A 23,467-nucleotide genomic window follows, 5' to 3' on the forward strand; every position below is an offset into this window, starting at 1 on the left:
TTTGGTCTATATTTGTTATATTTTGTGCTGTATATAAAGTGTAATATTGGTATGCAAACTCAAAATTGAATACATGCCAACTCTGTACATGGTACAGGTGTCTTTTTTTTACTATGCCCATAACATGTGTGTGAGGTGTATACTTTTGTTTCAAAGTGGATTTGTTTTAAGACTACCAAGAAACACTTTGTGTGACCCTGATTCAGCCCAGCGCAGTAACATGTTATTAAAGCGTCAGTCAGACAACAGGTAGACTTAAACCAAACTGGTTCTCCAGTCGAGTAGTAAGAATGGCTTTTTATTGCCTTTTTTCCATTATCCAGAAAACAACCTCTCTGTTTCAGTTAATTGAACATGAACATCAGCAGTTTTCCTCTTGTTATAGGTCTCTGACTGACAGCCACTCAATTAGCCCATATCAGCAAAAAAAGTAAATTAGTCAAGTTAGTCTAGCCAGCTATCTAAACGTGTAGTAATCACATCCAAATTACCGACCGTGCACGCAGGGCACAAGCCCAGAAGGGCTGATTTCAATTCGAAATGAAGGCAGTCAATTCAGGAAATAAACTTAAATACCCCCCCCTCCCAAACTGTTCTCACTAAAACTCAAACCCTGGTTACAGCCCTGGTAATACTGTTATTAGAAGTACCATGTATGTGAAATGTATGAATAATGTACAGTATATGTCACAACATAGCTGTAAAAAATGTCATACAAAAGTCACTTTTGTCCTCTGGAGTGGTGGATGGGCCAATAAAATCCATAATTACTGTAAGTTCTACTTGGATTTTGTTGTGCCTTAGCTACAGTAGCCCTACAGTATGCCATCAGTCATCATCATTAGTGGAATTCGTCAATTCATGAATTTTAATTGACCTTCATTGACTGAATTAAGTGTGAAATGACCCCAACTCTTCAGACAGTCATACAGGCACAAAGGTAGGCAGGAAGCTTGACAGACATTCACAATTCAACTTCATAGATTGGCTTTGTGCCTGTGGTAGGCTTTTAGTTGAGATTCTCTAAACCATCACAGCATTCCTGCTAGGTGCTCTTCTCTATAGGAGAAAGATAGCGTACATATTGAGTGATGGATGTTCCTTACAGGAGAAAGATGTGCACAGACCTGCCTCCATCCCCTCTCACATCCTACTCCCCCAAAACCTGTCTCAACCTTTCCGGTTGCCCCTTGTCCAAACATCTCAACTACAGGCTCTTTTAGATTTTTGACATTGTGGCAGTAAGGTGTGTGTGTGGTTGCACAAACTATTCTGATCTCAATATGTTTTGTTTTTATTTTACTTTTTGTCTAACTTTGAGGAGTCAATGGCATAATGGAGAGACACTGCTTACAATCACAAGAGCAATATGTTAGATCCTGTGCATGTCTGACTCTCTGCATGCATCTGTTTGTGTTTTTTTAATTCACAGTGGGCCTTGAACCATCAACCTAATGTTTTACCGTAGATAAGGTATGAGAAATGATTTCAATGTGAAGGGCAACCTGATGAAAATAGTTGTTAATGGGTCATTTTCGTTCTCTATGAATCTAGAGGAATAACTGGTCATTTTAAGGAGTACTAACTCATTCCAGACCACCTTAACAGCAGCAATAGTGACGGGGAGGAGCTGAGGTTTTCATTCAGCCTCTGATTGGAGGCACACAGAAAGGTGGTGGGCATGAACATTTGCAACCAAAACGCACTAATTAAGTCAGACCAACTCATGTGTCAGCTTGAGTCCTCACTCCCTGCACTCCCTGCACTCCCATCGCATCACTGCAGTCACCAGTGCTTGTGAGTGTTAGTGTGTGTTGCTGTGTTCCCCGATCTGGAACTGAGTTGGACTTCTAACCATTCACCGCTAAGGCCATAGTGCAGAGCCAGGAGAATACCCAGGTAACCCCACAGCCATGACGAACTCAGCGACTAACTTGCGGCTGAAGCTTCCCATAGCCTGCATCATCCTGGAGGTGATCATCATCATCCTCTTCGGCACTCTGGTCCAGTACGATGATGAGACAGATGCCAAGCTCTGGCACAAGGAAATTGCCAATGGCTCCTCCAACTACGACAACGACTTTTACTACCGCTACCCCAGTGAGTGACCGCAGCGAGAGGGGTAGGGTTGGGGTAACGAGACCGGTGGGGTAGTAGACATCCCTAACCACTGATACAGGGTCAGATACGTTTTCCTCCTTTTAATGGTTATGGTTATGATTAGGTAGTATGGTGATCTGACCCTAAATCTGTGGATAAGGGTAACTATTACCTTGTGAGGGTGGAGAGGATGGGGGATGTGGAGTCCATCTATAGAAATTAAATAATTGTTCTTTGTTATGTTTTGTCAATGTGTCGACGACTTGCATGGTAGCAGAAGCAGATATGTTTGTTGTTTAGGCAAGTGTCTTGTGTCATTCATTGTCATGCCATACATGTTTGTCAAGACAATGAACATGACAGAAAAGTTGTCTGAAGCTCAAACGAATCTGACGACTAAATCGGAAATGATTTATTTTCCTTCTGTGTTACTCCAGTGATGTGTTGGACATTGCCTTCCCACCTAGGGAGTCTTCCCCATCTGTCTTTCTTTGGGATGTTACATATGGTTGTGTGGAGGAGATGGGGAGGTGGGTGGGGATAGTCATGGGTAATTGAGGTGAGCTGTTTGTAAGGGTTTTGTAGAGGGGCAAAGCAACTCTGTTTTATGTTTGATCTGTTCGCAATGCTGTAGATTAGCATTCCTACTCTGAGTCCCTTTGATATATAGGGCATAGTGGGGTAAAATGAGCCAAAGGGGTAAGTTGAGTCAACCTTGTTTCTAGGAAACCATAAAATGAATAATATGACTAAATATTTGGGAAGAGATCATGGATTCTGTGAAGGAAGAAATCACATGGAAAAGTAGTAAGGAAGTTAGGTCCAAAAAATGATTTTCACCAAGTCAAATGAATTTATTGTGTTAGAGTTTTCATGATGCTTGTATCTAAACCAAAGATACTTAAGATTATACATCAGTTGGGGTGTCTATAAGCTTCAATATGAGGTCCTAAACCTAGCACGAAAGTACATCCTTGCAGCTGTGTGGGCTAATATAGTCAACATGTTTGTCCTTCGGTAAATTGAACCAATGGCCATGGAGTAAGTTGTGCCAATGGCCATGGAGTAAGTTGTGCCAATGGCCATGGAGTAAGTTGTGCCAATGGCCATGGAGTAAGTTGTGCCAATGGCCATGGAGTAAGTTGTGCCAATGGCCATGGAGTAAGTTGTGCCAATGGCCATGGAGTAAGTTGTGCCAATGGCCATGGAGTAAGTTGTGCCAATGGCCATGGAGTAAGTTGTGCCAATGGCCATGGAGTAAGTTGTGCCAATGGCCATGGAGTAAGTTGTGCCAATGGCCATGGAGTAAGTTGTGCCAATGGCCATGAAGTAAGTTGTGCCAATGGCCATGGAGTAAGTTGTGCCAATGGCCATGGAGTAAGTTGTGCCAATGGCCATGAAGTAAGTTGTGCCAATGGCCATGGAGTAAGTTGTGCCAATGGCCATGAAGTAAGTTGTGCCAATGGCCATGGAGTAAGTTGTGCCAATGGCCATGAAGTAAGTTGTGCCAATGGCCATGGAGTAAGTTGTGCCAATGGCCATGAAGTAAGTTGTGCCAATGGCCATGGAGTAAGTTGTGCCAATGGCCATGGAGTAAGTTGTGCCAATGGCCATGGAGTAAGTTGTGCCAATGGCCATGAAGTAAGTTGTGCCAATGGCAAGTTGAGTAAATTGAAGTGTTTTCTTCCCAGCTATAATGCAAGGCCTTTATCGCTGGGATATGAGGTAACAGAGCCTGGCCTATGTTAAAAGTGTTTGTTAGGTGTTAATAAGCCTGTGTTAAAAGATGCTTAAAATGATTAAAAGACAAAAAATAGTGATTGTGTTTAATTGTGTTTGGGAAATGAAGATAGACATGGTTTTAAAAAGGTAGTGGTCATATTTAATTCAGTACAGAAATGTGTAGGCGGCTTAACTTACCCTGTCCCGGGGTAAGCTGTGCCAAGAGAACACTTTTTTTGGACACACTATGTTTTCAAAACTGTAATGTTTACATTAATTATTGATTATCGGATTATTTCCAGGGATACACAACATCCTGAAATATATGTTAATATCTTTGTTAAAAAGAATACCATATTTCCCTTTGACCAAGTAATGCTGAATGTAAAATGTATCAACTTACTCCACTCTCCCCTACAACCCCTGAGCTCTTCAGTGTTCAACGTGAGTTTTCCCTCCTTTGCTTTGACATTTGGCTGCAAGCAGCAAAGCAACAAATGGTTAATTTGTTTCCTAATAAGTGGAGGTTTAGGTTGCCAAATGTTTTGGGAGAGATCTGCGGAGAGATTACTGTCCTTTGATTTAACCCTTTAGTTTCTCAGACCTCTCCGTCAATGTTTCTTTGATTAGCGTCAAAGCCCTCTAACTCATAGGCTACTTTGAACAGCAAGAGGGAAGGAAGTTTGGTCTCGGAATAGGTTATAGCATGTCTGTTGTAGTGGGTGTCCAATCAGTCACCAAAGGCAAAGGTATACTTTTCCTCCTCTGAACATTGCTGTTCCACCTTAACAGATCAGTAATGAAATGCAAAGGAAGACTGTTGGGGGGGAGGTGGTGGAGGTATTGGGTGTGTCCAATTCTTAGCCCTTTTAAAAGTTCCTGTGTGCAACTAGTCCTAGCTGTCACTACACCTTGAGGCTTTCCCAATACTGTCCCTGTACTCTATGTCATGCAGATAAATGGGTGCAGGTAAGCCCCAGGGTAGGAGTGTGAGAATATCTGATATACAGACATGGGAATGTGTAGGAGGAATGTTTCATTTTCACATTCACACCATCACTGTCCAATTAGTGAAAGGCCAGGGGGATAGGGGCTTCTGCGTGAGAAAGGGGCACGTTGGGGAGGAGTGTGAGGGGAAACAGTTGAGTGAAAGATGGGGTACAGGAGGGAGGGTGAAAAGGAGAGAATGGGTTAGGAGGGAGAGAGTGATTGTTTTCAGAGAGAAGGAAAAGTTTGCTGTGGCAGTCTGATTTATGTGTTTATTGTCATGCCAGCAAGGCTTGTCATATGGAGGACTGAGATACACAGAAAGAGAGCTAGGGAGAGAGAGAAAGCAAGAGAAAAAGACTGTGTGGCAGAAAAAGGTAATTAAGGATCCAAAGATGAGCTGTCCAGTTTTTCCATGGTTTTCCCTGGTTTAGGCCTGGTAGTCATAGCCTGGTCAATCACACTGACCACTGTGGTCAGTGTGGTTGACTAGGCTATGGGAGTCATGGGAAACTTTGGGAGTTGAATTACTTGAATCTCTAAGAGTTGGATCATGTCCGTTTGACTTTGAATTCAATTCATCTTTGAGGTTGAAGTCTGTGACTCTTGAGATTTGAATAAATTGAGCATTTGCGGATTGGACCTTCCCTTAAGCAGGTGAAGCTGCTGATGCACGTTATGCCAGGCTCACTATTTATTCTCTTTGTCTCAAGCTATTGAGTGATTGAGTACACTGATTTTGACACAAAGTAGAAACCTGTTCAAGGTTGGGTAAATTGAAGTAATTATTTCAGATAATCTTTAACCTGTCACCTTCACTAGTGAATGGAAGATCACCTTCAAGAATGAAACACACATACATACACACATAGAGTACACACGTGCACATCTGACTACTCTCATTGATCATGTCCTGTTTGGAACTTCAAACGTTTAAGGTGTAGTAAAACGAATTACGGGGAGCACGGCCCCCCGAATGAGACATGAGCTTCCCTAAATTCAACAAAAGTCTAAATTTGGGGGGACTCTACATGGTATCGACTGGGTCCAACCCTTTAGCGAACTTGCAACATTGTTTCAACTGTGCCCTCAATTTCCCCTGCGGATGACCTCGGGAGAGACAACTGTATTTGCATCCCCATTTGTTAGCAATACGCATCCATTCATTCAGGTCATGTACTGTGTACTGTAGGCTTAATGACAATCGCCAAATGCCATTAGACTTTTTGGTGTTTTGTAACAGATGTCTCTTTACCTTCATCAGATGGCAGGTGCACAGGGCACCGTTTGGATGAATGTGTGCAGGTAGCTGACTTTTTAAAATGATTTGTTATATAATAAAACATAATCACTGGACAAATTCTATCTGATTGAAAGATGCAGTCAGAATTAAGAGAACTGTAAATAAATCATTGGATTAAAACTGGTTTGTATGTTGGTTCATGAGTGCAGGTGATAGATTGCCTTTAGGGCTTTTACAATAAATGTCAATGTGTGCATTTTTTTTATTTTGTATTTACATCCTCATAGGTGTTGCCTGTGTGTGTGTGCATGTTACATTTTCTCACCTCTCTGTAGGTGTCCTTCTAATCTAGGAGATGGCACAGGGTATTTGGGCCAGTCTGCCAGTGGGGAGTTGGGCAGTGGGAATATCCTCCATGCCAATGATCAGTTGCCAGGCAACGACCAAGAGATATTGTCCCTACTCCCCAGTGCCATGTGGATGAATACGTCCAGTGGGCAGGGGGAGGTGTAGTAGGCCGGGTTAACAAGGCCAGATAGCAGGCTGAATGGAGCTATGAGGCACAGGGTAACTTCTCTGTGTCCTTCTATGTAGGTCAACTGAGGCTCCCAAAGCCCCCTGTCCCACTCAATTTAAATCACAAAATGTTGACTAAAAGGGGTTGTTGGTGTTTCGTGGGGAAGTCACCAGAACTTTCAATTAGTTGAAAGATACTGCTATACTACTGTCATAAGACAGATAGTCTTTCTCACCAAACCATAAGAAGGGGATTGTTAATGTGTTTACGAGACTGACCACACATGCACTTCAATAGTGACAATGTGCATCCAAAGTAATAAAATAATGTTCTCTTCCTTTGTTCAGGCTTTCAGGATGTGCACGTGATGATCTTCATTGGCTTTGGTTTCCTCATGACGTTCCTTCAACGTTACGGCTTTAGCAGTGTGGGCTTCAACTTCCTCATCGCAGCCTTCGCTCTGCAGTGGGCCACTCTCATGCAGGGCTTCGTCCACGGCATGCACGGGGGCAAGATCCATGTTGGAATAGAGAGGTAGGGCTCATGCACACACTAACCTACATTTCCTTACTACAATAAACACAACACACCAGCAGATACATGTGATGTGTATACGTGGCATATCATACGGGTGTAAGTGTATACTGTAGTGTATTCCATAATAAACCCTATCATTAAGAGTTGTTTGTCCCTCCTGCAGTATGATCAACGCTGACTTCTGCACAGGCTCAGTGCTCATCTCGTTCGGGGCGGTCCTGGGGAAGACCAGTCCAGTCCAGCTGCTGGTCATGTCTGTGATTGAAGTCACCCTGTTTGCAGTCAATGAGTTCATTGTGCTTTCTGTTCTGGGGGTGAGTGTGTGTGTGTTTAGGTGTACAATTGAATGTACAATTCACACTGTATATGTCTGTATACAAACCTACACTAAAACTGTTTTACGTACTATTATGCCTATTAGGGCATTCTCCTCACTATTGAAAACTCTACTTATAGACTAAGCTTTTTACACCCCTTAAATTAGATAATTTCCATCTTTAGGCCAAGGATGCTGGTGGCTCCATGACCATCCACACCTTTGGAGCTTACTTTGGCCTGATGGTTGCTCGTGTTCTCTACCGCCCCAACCTGGACAAGAGCAAACACAAGAACTGCTCTGTCTACCACTCTGACCTCTTCGCCATGATTGGTAAGAATACCTCCTGCTCATCGTTAGCAGGAAGCCCGTACTTTAGATACAATTAGCCACCATCAACAAGTCGGACAACTTAACCTTCATTTTCTGAAGACGCCAGTTATGTTTTGACTGTACATACAATGCATGCCAATGTATGGGAATCTGTGTCATAATTAAGAGTACATCCACCTCCCCAGGAAAAAAACATTACCTGTAAGCTTGCTAAACTGAAGGACTATATTACATACCGGTATGCTAATACTTATTTTTCCCTGCCTGCTCAGGCACCATCTACCTGTGGATGTTCTGGCCAAGCTTCAACTCTGCTGTGACGGCCCACGGAGACGACCAGCACCGCACGGCTATGAACACCTACTACTCTCTGGCTGCCTGCACCCTGGCCACCTATGGCCTGTCTGCCGTTGTGGCTCATGATGGCAAGCTCGATATGGTAAGGGAGCTAGTACAGTGTGGGGACTTAAGAGGAAAATAAGGTCCCTAAAAGTAGTATAGGGCTAGAAAGGTGATGCAGACTTGGGGAGACATAGTAGGGAGAAGTAGGATTCTACAGGGACTATGCAGTGGAAATGAGGGGCTTAAAGTGGTCTTCCCAGATCATTTCAAGTGGGAGTGAGGGACTAGACATGGTAGGGGAAGGAAGATTTCTCCCAGTGTTTGTTGACAATACAATCTGGTTCAACTGTATGTTGCATCATAGGGCTACAGTACAGATAGTAGACCTATGACTCCATTGGGATTAAATCCTTATTGGCAAACTGAATCTTCATGCAGGATGTTTGCATATACAGACAGGTATTTCAACTCTTGTCAACAGATGTAGTTAGGCGTTCTTGGTGAAAGCAAAGCACAACTCTAGATTTCTTACATACTTACATTATTATTATTATTACATTTACTTCCCTCGCACTAGCTCTTAAATGATTTAAGCTATTAACATGAAACTTCCAAATGTGCAGACTGCACCAACTTAGATTGCTTGAAAAACGTTTTGATAGCATTTAACTCACCAACCATAACTCCTGAAGCGTTCACCAAACGACACCAGACCAACTTTCACATGTTCAGGCTATCCTACCAATCAATCAATCCAATCAATCAATCTTTTCATCTACCCACTTTTTCAACTATAACCAGTCACTACCATTACTACTGCAGTCACTACCACTTCTTTAACTTATTTTAAAAACAAATACTTTTAAACAAGCTAGCAAGCACACAGATTTTCTTCTGAAATGTACTTTTCTAGTTTAGATTGGATTTATCTATTCTACACTACCAAACTATGAATCATCAAACTTTTTCACAAGATACGATTTAAGAATGCCGAGATTGGAAACCATCCCAAAAAAAGCATGCTGAAGCATCACACCATAGTTACTATCTACCTTTAGAGATATGTCATGTGAGCCAGACAATATATCTAGTTGCTATGTCCCTTGAGGACATGGCTGTCATCTGTATCTCATTCTGAAATCAAGACGGTCCACTACATTCCTGTCTAGATGGCAATCCATCTGAAGTTGTCTTTTCTATAAAATGGAGGGAGTGTAGGAGTCAGTGAACATAGCACATGACCTGGTGATAGTAGTACCGTTCGAATCAGCTCAGATTATCTCATAGTTGTTGAAAGGGTAGTGTGTCCGCAGCATATCATCAAATCTGTCTGCAATCTAACAAGCGTTTCGCTACACCCGCAGTAACATCTGCTAAATTTGTGGATGTGATCAATAAAATTTGATTTGAACTCTACACGGTCACACACCTCCACTTTGCATGATGGTGATAGCAAATTGTCACACAAGGATCCTTTGGTTGGGATTTTTTATTATTCAAATATTACATAAGTCATCCTACCTTCTCGTTCCTTGACATTGGTACCGTGTAAAATTTGAGAACAGTGATAATTAAAATAAAGGTATGAATGGACTCTGACAATCAACCATTTTGAACACCATTGTCTCTCTCCTCTCTTTAGGTGCACATCCAGAACGCTGCCCTTGCCGGTGGGGTTGCCGTGGGAACTGCTGGTGAAATGATGCTCACTCCTTTCGGCTCCATGATTGTGGGCTTCCTGGCTGGAACCGTCTCTGTGCTGGGCTTCAAGTTCCTCTCGGTAAGGCCAACCTGCCATTGGTAAGACAGGATATAGGACAGAAGTGTATGGAAATGAACATGTATTATCCTCCTGAGACCCAGCAATTAAACACATCTGTAAATAAAAATAAATTATATTACATAAGAAGTGTTTGGGGTGAAAAAAACGTATACAGAAATAGAAAACAATGAACAAATATAGGTTTATTTATTTTCCATTGTATGTGCACTGTAGTGGACTTAATATATCAGTTGATAGTAAATATGAACAACAGTAAAAAAGTACAGTGGGTAAAATAACTGCAGAGGACATAAATAAGCTCATGAAAAATGATTGCACTGCTCTGAAAACTCAAACTATTCCTGAGATATTTACTTACTAAAAGCAATTGAGTATAAAACTCACAAAAAAATGCTAATTACACACACAATTACCTTTCCATAAAATGTGCTAATTGTGTTGGCAGCCATTTTAACAAACCTGGAAGAGAAAGTTATCCAGGTCACACTCCCACATGCGATATCATTGAAAAGCCCAGAATGTCCCCTCAAAGGGTCTCAGTAGGATATGACCGTTAATGATGCCAACAGAACAAGAGTATCTATTTACAACATAAACAGTCATGTTGAGAAACACATCCACTTATGTGTATATGGCACCTTTTGAAGGACATGAGGGTGCTAGGGTACATAGACATCACAGACACCCGCACTCATGGCACTGACAACTTTCCACCCCTGGCCTCTCAGCCTATCCTGGAACAAAAGCTGAAGATACAGGACACGTGTGGCGTCCACAACCTGCACGGCATGCCTGGAGTCCTGGGAGCCATCGTTGGCGCAGTTACTGCTGCTCTGGCAACCAAGGACGTCTATGGAGATGGGTTAGTCTGCCTTTTTTTGACAAGTTGGGAAAGTGTGCCCTCCCCTGGTTTTATGGTGAAGCTCCCCCTACTGCGCAACAGACAGACGCCATCAAAGTGTGCATTCACACAACAGTTTCATTCAACTCCCTGCTCTCTGTGTTGCAGGATGGCTGATGTGTTCCCTGACATCCACTCTGGTGATGTGGAGGCCTCGTTCCAGGGCGTACGACAGGCCATCTCCCTGGCCGTAACCCTGGGCATCGCCCTCCTGGGCGGTCTTATCACCGGTATGTAGAGGGACTAGCTAGAGGATAGGGGGAATTTAAATATTACCAGCTCACAGAATGTTGTAAGCACACATAGGCATTGCTTTGACTTGTTTGTTTCACAAATTCATGGGGATATAATAACTATGCTCTTTTGTCCCTGTATATAGGCCTATGCCTTGTCATGCAATTTATATGTCCTCGTCTTCTAGGTTTTATTCTGAAGCTGCCAATTTATGGTGCTCCTCCTGACACCATCTGCTTTGAGGATGGCATCTACTGGGAGGTAAGTTTAGCTATTACACCCAGTCACTTTGTATCGATGAATGGACACACAGGACTCACATATTTGTACATAGTGTTTGTGTGAGAGTGCAGGGCCATTCAGGCCCATGAAGGGTTAAAGATTGCGAACGATGGCATGCAGCTGGGCCCAATGTTGTGCAATATGATATGTGGCCACAAGGTGTCATGCTTGCATTTGGTTACTGAACTCAAATAACTGCATTTCATCATAAGCAAAGCAGTCACCCTCGGGAATACCAGGTGGTACCCTTTCACATGGTCAATGCATGTATAATCAGCAATTGATCATCTGTAATTCTCTTTATAAAAAAATATACAGATTTAGGAATGTTTTGAAATTAGATAGGCAATAGGTATACTTGCATTTTTAGGACTAGATAAGGCGAAAACAAGGTCTAAATAAATCACCACTACATATTTTTCTCTATCCATTTATCTCTCTCTCTCTCTCAGCTGCCTGGTGAGGAGGGCTCACAAGAGGAGTTGACCGCTGTCAGGACACCAGACGAGACAGAAAAGCTCAACGCATAAACACATACACACACACACACACACACACACACACACACACACACACACACACACACACACACACACACACACACACACACACACACACACACACACACACACACACACACACACACACACACACACACACACATAGTGGATTGCACAACCAGGATGTGGCAGCACATGGTGCTTGTGTATGTCTGCCATTTTTCAATGTGCCAATACCATATCTGATTCACTAGTATGGTGGTAGTGTGTGTTCAAACACTCCAGACCATCAGCATAAGTGCCTTTCACTCTCAGAAGTAAACAATCTCAAGGTAACCCATAATGTGTTTATACCAGACAGAAGCATGCTATCCTCCAAGCAGCATGGGCTGTCCATTGCAATATACCTCCTACCAACTGCCTTATGTTATGGTTCTAGATTATGCTATGAAGCTACAGTATATGACAGAGGTATAAACTTGAATCATGGTCTGAGAATTTGGATACGACTAGTGAAACCTGTTTGATGATACAAAAACAATGGATTAAGCAACTTTTTAATTTAGTGTTTTGAGATATTTTTAGCTTCTCCACTCTTCTAAGAGATGTTACATGCACCAATGTTAAGGGAATTACACTTTTAGCCACTTTTAATCATCTGATTGACTAAGGGAAAGACAAATTCGCAGTAGGCCTATGTGTTGTAAATTCAATATAAAACCAAAGAAAATTGTACCTCGCATGTGATTAATGTAAATCGCGGATGTTTTCATGAATAGTGAATAGTCAATCACTTTTATAGGTGCATGTCCATCACTAAAAATGAAAAGTATTCCAAACAAAAGCTATGCATAGATAGTTAAAGTAGAGTTTTGACTATTGAATATTCTCTCTGGGTCGGGATTCTCCTTTTGTTCTATTTCTATACTATGAAATGTATTGGGTCTAGAGTAGAGTTGCTATTGTACAAGTATGTACAGTTGTGTATTGTACATAAATGTTTAGACAACATAAAATGTGATATCATTGAAACGACTAGCTTCACCACTACAGACAAACAAACCATTGAATCAAATGGATTATTTGCTACAGGGAAGGAAATGGTGCCCAGACTTTGTTACACTGGAATGCTGTGAATTTAAAATGATAATTGAATAATACCTGTAGCACATTTTGGCAGAAATAAATCTTTCAAATGTGATATAAATATTTTTTTACACGTTATTATTTTATCTTGTTCATTGGACATTTTGAGTAGTTTCGTCTGAAACGTTCCTTTAATCTGTTCCTGAATATATAGTTGAGCCCGTAAATACCTCCGAGTTAATGCCCGAAATCCAAATGTTTTTTTTTTTTCATATACCGCATGATTAACACTTTCTGGGATCAAACATCCTAGGGAAGCAGGTGTGTTCGGCTGCATTTAGACAGGCAGCCATATTCAATTTTAATCAATCAGATGAGCTGAAAAAGAGCTGTTGTGAAAAGATCTAATTCGTCAAAAGACCAAAATAGCCTCGTTAGAAGTGCGGGGAGCCAGATCATGTTCGTGTGAGGGAAGAAAAAAAAAGGTTCCTGCAATGACATTTAGGGCCGATTGCATCAACTCCTACTCTTGTGATTGGTCCATGCTTTTTAACTAATATAATATATATTATAACTAAGATTAATATATATAACCCTATATAAAGTGAATATATATATATATATTATAAATAAATTAATGCTCATAAAAGTGTGGTGAATGTGTACATTTTCCTGTTTCAAAAACAAGCTGTTCAGTTACTACTCTGCCCCTCAGTGACTGCCAGCAGCAGAAGTTTTGCCTCTGCGGGCGCATAGGCCATGCGAACACTGCATGGATTGTTTTTCCAGCTATTTTCTATGAGGGAGAACTGCCCCAATGAAATCACAGCATTTCATAGCATAAACTATAACAGCAAAAAGTGAATGGACCATCCTGGGGTGCTCAAATGTGAGTCCGTTCAGTCAGAACTTGTGAGTCTGCTCTTGTCTCCATCCCAATGAGTCTCTGACGCCAGATGGCTTACTTCCGCACGTGAGACTAGATGACAGATGAGGCTAAAGCAAAAAAAGCAAGCTGTAAATGAGTAATCATAACAGTCATGGGAGCCTGGAACCTGATAAACTACATCCAGCGAGTCAAAGAACAGATGCCGAGGGATACACAAGCTAGAACCAAAGATGTTTATAACTAACCTAAGATAGACCACAGGCCGTCATTTCCAATTGGAACAAATGAGCAATAGTGGGCAGAGCCAAGCACCAGCTAGCAAGATCCTATTGGCGCGTTTTAGCATGTATTTGCATATTTCATTAGGAAAACGCCTACTCTGAAGTGCGGGTGTGCAATAACTCAATTTGCCCTCGTACTTCTTCTAAACAATGCAATTTTTGGAAACTTTGGAAAGGGGAAAGTCCACAAAATGTAGTCCACTCTGTTCATAACAGTTTCTAGCTTTGGGAACAGAAAACTGTATTGAGATCAACTCTTTCATCGATGAGAACATTTGCAGAATGTAGGCCAAAATCCATCTGGTTCCATCTTCTCCCACTGCAAGCCACTGGGCTTCCTCTCACCACCATATGCGGTAGTGAGTGGAAACGCCAAGCGGATGCTTCACATTTATACATCCAGTGAAATATCCATCTCGTTGTTTTATCTGTGCTAGAACATTTTCATTGCAGATCAAGTAGGACAAAAAAGCATGGACAATTTTGTTTCACCCCATGTTGTACATCAAGTTCTAATGTAGGTGACAGGGTGACATGTTGTGTGGACTAAAACAGCATAAACCTGGGTGCATCACAAAGCATAATCAAATGAATTAGCCAGTTACAGTCATTTTGAGCTAGTTGGTACCTTGCTAGCTAATTAGCTCCCATGCCAATTTCAAGTCTTTCTAAACTAATATCTGATTAATATCTGACAAACTCTGAAAAAGTTATTTCTTAATGAAAGTTTACTGACTAGCGCATCATGCTTTGTGACATTATGTTAGCTAGCAATCCCCAATAAGATCATGTTTTCACTTATTGCGTCTGCATGCTTATTGTGTTCTCCCTGGTTTCCACTAGTTATCACAGCCACAAAGTACAAATTGGCTATATTGTTCATGAAAACAAAAATGCATTTAAGATTGGGCATACGGTTGGCAGTGTGGTTAATGTTAGGGGTAAGGTAAGGTTCAAAATCAAATTTTAAGAAGATAAATTGTAGAAATAGGCAGACTATGAATTTCTAGCTGTGGTAACAAGTGACGACCATTCACCCTATGCTGCTTGTTTTAAATAGTACAATCTGTTCAAAACAGTAACAGCATGTGCAGCAGTGGTCACTCGGTTTTTTACGTGAAATAGGTGTATTTATGCTGTTGTTCAAATGCAGAGATCATTTTCCTTTACTGACATGCTACAGGGGGGAAATGACAACACACAATTAGAATTCACTAGAATTATGAACAACACTTAACACTCCCACAAATAATAAGCAGGGGGAAATTCCCAAAGGCGAATGTAAAATTCTAAGGACTCTATTAAGTCATTATGTTCTACTTTAGATTGGGGGCGATGGGGTCTGACATCAGTAGAGCGCAATAGGAGGCCTTCGCTGACTAGGACCCCTAACCTCCAAAGGGCCCCGAGGGTCTCAATATCATTCCCACTACCTGGTAGCCATTGGGCAGAGGCCATGATAATCTTACCCCAATATTCTCTCTGTCCAAATGCCTGCAATTAACATGTTGGCCTATTATTGTATTGTTATTGTAATGTTATTGTTCAAACTGAAGTTTGTTTCTCTTAGCTGTATTTTCCTTCTAAATGTGTATTCATTATCCTATTTTAATAGGATTCATTTATATTTAATTCAGTCTAATTTATATTGATCCAGATTTTGAGTGGAATATTTTGGTGATAAAAATCAAAATCATTACACATCATATCTGCATTGTTTTTTCCAAAGGCATTTACTAACCATGTTTCTAGAAACGGTGGGAAATGAAATAGGCTACCATAATCATAATCATCATAATTACTTTCTACATTTTGAATCGGCCCAATAAAGCTCCATTAAGTACTTCAGCATTTGCGCCTATTAAGTAAACAGCTGTCCACCTGTCCCCTCCTTCCTGGGGAAAGACCATGGTGCCTGTTTATGTCAAGGTACCCTCACCAAATATGGGGCTACATGGGAAGAATTAGGGACAGTGCTGCTGAACCAAAGCCCAAGTGTGCTGTATGTCACAGTCACAGTGTGTATTTCCCAGCAGACAAACAAATCATGCAGTTGGTAGGGTGTCCAATCAAAAAACACATGTTTTGACCAATTACTAAAATAATATATTAATTGTGTATATAATCTTCAAAGAAAACCAATAGTCCAAACCTCATTTCTCCATCATAATCAGTTCAGAAGTTATTGGAGATTTTACTAGGGTTGGGAAGACACCAGTATCGTGATACTCGTTAGTATCGTGACAAGGAAACAAAACATCAAATGGATTTAACTTCTTTAGGAAAACAGCCCTAATGTTGGAAACAAACATCATTATGTTGTCATCCAGAGTCTCATTTATTTATTTCCAAGCTACAGCACACAATACTTTAAGTGCAGAAGGTTTTTAAAGGACCAAAGAGTCTGTTTTATGTAAGATTGATATCGATTTTGAGACATGACATGTAGTATTTTCATATTTTAGTATAGGCTTTTCATATTAATTTGAAATTACTCACAAAAACAAGCGTATCTCTGTGAAATGTCAACGGAGCACTGAGCATATAGGCAGTGGTGATAAGTACTTAAGTAAAAATACTTTAAAGTATTAAGTAGTTTTTTGGGGGTATCTGTACATTACTTTTACTTAAGTATGACAATTGGGTACATTCCCCCCCACTGCTATAGGTCTTTCAAGCATTTTATTTTCAAAGCCTTTTACATTTATGTCATATTAATTTTGCAAATTGCAATCAACAGAAACAACTTTGAAGACAAGGACCACAAAATATAAAATCCTCAAAAGTTATAAAAACCTGCACCGCTATGTCAATATACTGTAGCTCAGTCTTATTATTGGATGTTTTAGGTTACGAATCCAACTTTTTGGATATAATGCTAATGATATGTTAAAGACCCAACTGAACAATTCATAATATGAATAATCATATTTGGCTTGGTAAAATGTATTTAATAACATAAGGAAGTGAAATTTCCTCACCCAAGCGCCTTTCCACCCAGTCTGGGCAGAGTAGATGGGCACCCTAAAGTAAATGCAAAGGAAGTTGTGATACTGTGTAAGGTTTGCTCAGTTCATAATTTACTGTTTTAAATATTACTTGAATAATCTTAATCTTTTTCACTTAAAAAAAACTACTTCTAACAGTGTGTATAGTTCCCTTCACCTACAATGAGAATAAAGGTGAATCCCTTTGCCAATGAGAGACAGATCCAGCTCTTCCTGGATGGAGAGGAGCTACTAACTGATGAGCTGGAGGGCATCTCCATCGGATTTTTAAAAAGATTGATCATTAACAAGATTTCAGTCATTCAAGCTTTGTCAGAACCATCCGGACGGTAGCGCCAAAGACAACAGTAAGTCTAGTGCTGGACTTGGGCAGGAACTCACCGGAGCTGAGTACAGGCACCTCCATTTCTTTTTACAGCTTGAGTTCCTGCACCTCTTATAGAATCCTCCAAAGTATCGTGGAGTCATTGCACCTAAATATAAACATTACCTGCACACAAAATTAGTACTGGCACCTATTTCAGCCCAAGTCAAGCAGGGAAGTAAGTCTCCAACAGCCAGGTGGCCTATAGGGGTGAAGAGGTTTGGACACTTGAATGAATGGGAAACCACCTTGGTGCTCTAGGAGTACTTATAGTAAATCACTTAAATATCCTCCCAGAAAAAGGCTAGCAGTGTGAATGGGAAATCAACAATAGTACATTCAGTTTTCATTTCTGTCCCACCATATAACTCAGTGTTTAATTCAGAATGTTTAATTCAGAGATTGAGTTAATAGTCACATGTACAGGGTTGTAGGTGTGATTGCAGGGTACAGTGGAAATCTTACATGCTTACTACACTGCTCGCGTTACGTGTGCAAAATAAATGTACACATACATGTTATCCAAACTTAGTTCCATTTTTGACACGTGACACGCTGAAAGTCCTGCCTCTCCAATCTCCTCATTGGTTTTTAGGATCATATATCCATTGGGGGTGATTGAAAGATGAACTGAGGTCCACACTCCAGTCCAGTTGGTGGTGGTAATACACCTTAAAGTTGATTGCCAACTTTATTCATCTCTCCTCCTTCCGTGTGCCCGGAGGTCCACAGAAGAAGAAGACTGAAGGAGGAGAGATTCATAGAAAATAACTAGGTTTCCCCTTTTATCTGTGGATTAATTGACGGAGTAGAGAACACACGATTTTGTGTGACTCAAATGGGTAAAAATTCTACAAACATCCAGAAAGGGTCCTTGTGCATTTCAGGTAAAATAACAACACAATGTTTATATCCCAGGACAAATTACAATAGCTAGCTAAATGGCTAGTTAAATGGCCATGAATGTGTCATTTGTTTCCCACCTGTCCCGAAATTAATATAGTTGGTTCATTTTGAAAAAGATATTTCAACCTGTGTGTACTGATCGCATCTGGTGGGATGGACAAAATCAACAAGCACATGGACGCACGGGCGTGCCCGGTCTAGTCAGTATGTTAGTCTTTGCGCTACAGCATGCAGGACTAAGTGAAGTATAATAATGAAATAATGACTACGGTGCACGTGTGGTTAAATCATTTCAGCTTCTCTGAGATGCGTACGCTGAGGAATTTGAAGTTATTGACTTGTCTCCACAGAGACCATGTTGATGAGGATGGGGGCGTGTCCAGCCTGGTTCCTCCTGAAATCCACAATCAGCTCAGTTTTGCTAACATCGAGGGAGAGGTTGTTTAACTGGCACCATGCTGTCAGTGCCTACCTCCTCCCTGTAGGCTGTCTCATCGTTGTTGGTAGTCATGCCCACTACTGTCTTGTCGTCAGCGAACTTGATGATGGAGTTGGAACTGTGTGAGGCCACGCATTCATGGATATACAGGGAATACAGGAGGGGACTGAGGACGCACCCTTGTTGGGTCCCCGTGTTGAGAATCAGTGTCGAGGAGGTAATGTTGCCTACCTTCACCATCTGGGGGTCCAGGACCCAGTTGCATAGGGAGGAGTTCAGACGCAGGGCCGTGAGATTTGTAATGAGCTTATAGGGCACTATGGTATTGAAGGCCGAGCTGTTGTCGATGAACAGCATCCTCACATATGCATTCCTTTTGTCAAGGTTGTAATAAATACTCGGAGAAAATGGTGTAGATTCATGTGCAGGGCGCGGCAGGTGTTTATTTTGCCATCGCAGAAGGCAGGAATCGTGGTCGCAGGCAATGGTCATACACAGGTAGGCAAACAGACAGGTGACTCAAAACTAGGACTGAAGGCTATAACTGGTTCTCACAAACGAGCTAGGAAAAGGCTTAGTGGAGTCAAAACGAACAATATCTCACAAAGGCACAAACAGAATGAACTGAACTAAATAAGGAGCTGATGAGACCAGGTGAGTAACTAACACAGGTGAAATCTGTCACGTCTGCTCCCGCTCTCCCCCCCAACACGAGGGCACCAGGCTGCCCTGCATCACGCACTCCTATCATCCATTACGCACATCTGCATTCCCTGGTCACGCGCATCAGCGATATTGGACTCACCTGGACTCATTCATCACCTGTTATTACCTCCCCTATATTTGTCAGTTCCCCAGCTCTGTTACCCGCTTCTGCATTAATAGTTTTTTGTTTGTATTACTATGTTCGTTCTTTATTAAATGTTTGATTCCCTGTAACTTCTTTGTCTCTCCAGGGTCCTTTCATTGTGACAGAATGCAGAAGCCAACACACGAAGCATCGGGGAGTACTGGCATTCCGGTTGGTATGGTGGCACCGGCTCTGGGTCGCCACCGATGGAACCGGGGGTGCCTAAGCCAGCCCGTTGGGCATTCACTCCCTGGCTGTCTCGAGAGGTTTCCTTGCCTCGGTTGGCTCGGTGGCTTCCCATCCCACGTCATACTCCACCGGATCTTCGGGCTCCCTCTCTGCAGTGGAATCGACAGGCGTCTTGCCTCAGCCGTCTCGCCCGGCTCTCACGCTCCTGCCGGTTCGTTGGGCATCCACGCCCCAACCGGCTTGCCCAGCGCCCATGTCTCAGCCATCTCGCCCGGCTCTCACGCTCCTGCCGGTTCGTTGGGCTTCCACGCCCCAACCGGCTTGCCCAGCGCCCATGTCTCAGCCGTCTCGCCAGGCTCTCACGCTCCTGCCGGTTCGTTGGGCTTCCACGCCCCAACCGTCTTGCCCAGCGCCCATGTCTCAGCCGTCTCGCCAGGCTCTCACGCTCCTGCCGGTTCGTTGGGCTTCCACGCCCCAACTGGCTTGCCCAGCGCCCATGTCTCGGCCGGTTCGCCCAGGTGGCACTCCGGGTGGCGCCCCTAGAGGGGGGGTACTGTCACGTCTGCTCCCGCTCCCGCCACCCCGGTGCTCGAGGGCGCCAGGCTGCCCTGCATCACACTAGTTTGCTGACGCTGTTCCTGTCTCGTTCCATGTCCGTTCTTTATTAAATGCTTGACTCCCCGTACCTGCTTCGTCTCTCCAGCATCAGCTCATGTCACAAAATTAATGAACAAAAATGAAAGACGGCTACGTTCAAGAACACAAAGAAACAGGGCTGCGTTCAAGAACACAACGAAACAGAACACAAGGTTGACTAAGAAAATAAATACAGAACCTTGCACAGGTGGGTAAGGGCAGTGTGCAGTGCAATGGCAACTGTAGTCCGTGGATCTGTCAGGGCGATAAGTATATTTGATCAATTACATTTACTTTTAATGCTAAAGCATATTTAAAACCAAATACTTTAAGACTTTTACTCAAGTAGTATTTTACTGGGTGACATTCACTTTTTCTTGAGTCATTTTCTATTAAGACATCTTTACATTTACTCAAGTATGACAATTGGGTACTTTTTCCATCACTGCGTATAGGCCTACCAATCTTTTTATATTAAAATCATTTTACTTTGAATTCAGATCGTGTCATGCTCATTTTGCTTACTGCGGAAACAACTTTGAAGACAACGACCACAAAATGTAAAATCCTCAAAAGTTATGAGAAACATATCTTGCTGTTCATCTGCTGTTGCTAAAGAATGTGGATGTGTGAATGCCAAGAGGTCTGTCAACACCTGCCCTTTTCATTGATGCTAGTTTAGTATGAAGATGGTATTTATTATACTGGAATGATAGATATGGAATTAAAACAGGAACACGCCCAATTGGCACAGATGTCAATTCAACGTCTAGTTCTTTGAAATGACATAAAAACAATGTTGATTCAACCAGTGTGTGCCCAGTGGGACACTGAAGCGATTACTTGGCTATAGATAATTACCTTAGTAGTAAAAAAATAGGCATATTTGAGCTTAACAAAATAAGTTGAACTATATGAATAAATAAAAGGGAAATTAAAATGTCTTCAAATATAATTCAATATTCGCTTATGAATATGAATATTACATATCACATTTTGGAGAAATATCCTAATTTCCAAGGTCTTGATTGGTCACCTGGCTGTAGTTTATCACCCTTTGTACTAACAGGCCTCTCACTGAAACCAGCACAACTGAAAACCAACAAAGCAAGTTATTGCACACTCCCCGTGAAAGACAGGGGCAAGCTGGACATAAGGGGAACAAAACCACTGACCACCCCTCCCTTTGCTCTGCCCCATCCGCATGCACGCCTATAGCGACACAGCGACATTGTGGAGGTGCGTGACCTGGGGTCACCGTAGGTCAAGAGAGGTTAGCGTTCATGGCCAGTTAATTGAGTGGGTCCATTCAGGGAGCATGTGGCTCTGCAGGGGCCTCGCCGAGTCTCCATGGGGCTAAGTTGGATCTGCTAATAGCGAACGTCATAAGAAAGTCATGACATGAGTCTCTCCATCCGATCTAAATTCCACTGCATGCATGCAGGCATACACACACACACACACACACACACACAACACACACACACACAAAGACACACATGCACATGGACCCATCACCCACTCTTGCTATGCTCTACACTTTTTTGCTGAAATTGAGAGCTGGCTGCAATTATGAGAACCGTGGAATTCCGTTGAATTATGACAGTACAATTTATTACAGTTTTTTTCCCCCCTCATTCAAAGCCAGTTGGGTTAACAACCTATTAAAAGTCACAACAGGAGAGCCCTAAACGGAATGGAGGTCACTAGAGCATTGTATAAGCCCACTGCACAGTAGTGCATTTAAATCAGATGACTCTAACATGAACACTCAACTTGGCTATTGATTAATGGAATCCACCTCCCCTTAACTGAGGTGGCTGGAATTACATAGACGTTTGTAAGGCATAATCACTGAAGGGCTATGGAGTCCTATAGTTGGAGGGAATCTGAATTCTGGGAGATGTAAATGAATGAATGGTAGTATGAAAAGTTCACATCTCAAAATGTGAACATTCTGTGAAATGATGGAGCGTGTGCATCATCAGCAAAGCAAATCATGGTGGTGTCGTAAACTATGAAGAATATAAGGGAAAGCAGCGGAGCATTTTTTCATACTAATTCCATAGCTAACATCTAAACAAGAAATGTTCTCTATCTGTCCTGGTCCTGTGAGCTAACTGAGAGAATTGGACACCACTCCCTAACCTCGTACCCCCATACCAACACTAGTTCAGTCTCATCAGTAGAAGAAGAAAATAAAACGGATAAAGAATTAAAAAGACAATACAACCGAGAGATGAGAGTGAGAGGAAAGACGGGGGTGCCTTAATTAACCAGTGACTAATCTCAAACAAATGAATAACTGGGTCATGGCTGTGAGGAAAAGGGTGGAAGAAAACAAGGGAGAGAGAATAAAAAGGGAGAGAGAGGAATGCAACGTAATGGCACCCAGGTCCCTCCGATGGGAATTTTGTCCCTTTCCTTTCCCCATAACCCCTCCCAACCTCTTCTATTCTCCTCTGTGCTCCGATCACAAACAGTCTTTGTGGCTCCCAAACCTTTATCGGATGCCAATTTGCATGAAGGCAACAAGCAGCCACACTGTTTTGTGTGATAGGACAGCAGCTGCACCTCCCCTCACTGAACACACTGTTTTGTGTGATAGGGCAGCAGCTGCACCTCCCCTCACTGAACACACTGTTTTGTGTGATAGGGCAGCAGCTGCACCTCCCCTCACTGAACACACTGTTTTGTGTGATAGGGCAGCAGCTGCACCTCCCCTCACTGAACACACTGTTTTGTGTGATAGGACAGCAGCTGCACCTCCCCTCACTGAACACACTGTTTTGTGTGATAGGGCAGCAGCTGCACCTCCCCTCACTGAACACACTGTTTTGTGTGATAGGACAGCAGCTGCACCTCCCCTCACTGAACACACTGTTTTGTGTGATAGGACAGCAGCTGCACCTCCCCTCACTGAACACACTGTTTTGTGTGATAGGGCAGCAGCTGCACCTCCCCTCACTGAACACACTGCATGTCCTCTTGTTTTAAGACCCTCGAATGCATTCACACACAC

The 23,467-nt window shown here is 42.3% G+C and overlaps 1 protein-coding gene across 1 annotated transcript; it reads left to right on the plus strand.

The window, feature by feature from the left end:
• Positions 1 to 1,704: 1,704 nt before the first annotated feature.
• On the plus strand, positions 1,705 to 13,021 carry LOC109908651 (ammonium transporter Rh type B-like). The gene is made up of 10 exons (XM_020507312.2): positions 1,705 to 2,100; positions 6,917 to 7,103; positions 7,270 to 7,420; positions 7,608 to 7,755; positions 8,028 to 8,194; positions 9,740 to 9,877; positions 10,609 to 10,742; positions 10,890 to 11,011; positions 11,203 to 11,276; positions 11,750 to 13,021. The coding sequence occupies exons 1-10, from the start codon at positions 1,914 to 1,916 to the stop codon at positions 11,825 to 11,827; spliced, it is 1,386 nt and encodes a 461-aa protein (XP_020362901.1). The 5' UTR covers positions 1,705 to 1,913; the 3' UTR covers positions 11,828 to 13,021.
• Positions 13,022 to 23,467: the final 10,446 nt, after the last annotated feature.

Source organism: Oncorhynchus kisutch, linkage group LG2, assembly GCF_002021735.2.
Source record: "Oncorhynchus kisutch isolate 150728-3 linkage group LG2, Okis_V2, whole genome shotgun sequence".
Lineage (NCBI taxonomy): Eukaryota > Metazoa > Chordata > Actinopteri > Salmoniformes > Salmonidae > Oncorhynchus > Oncorhynchus kisutch.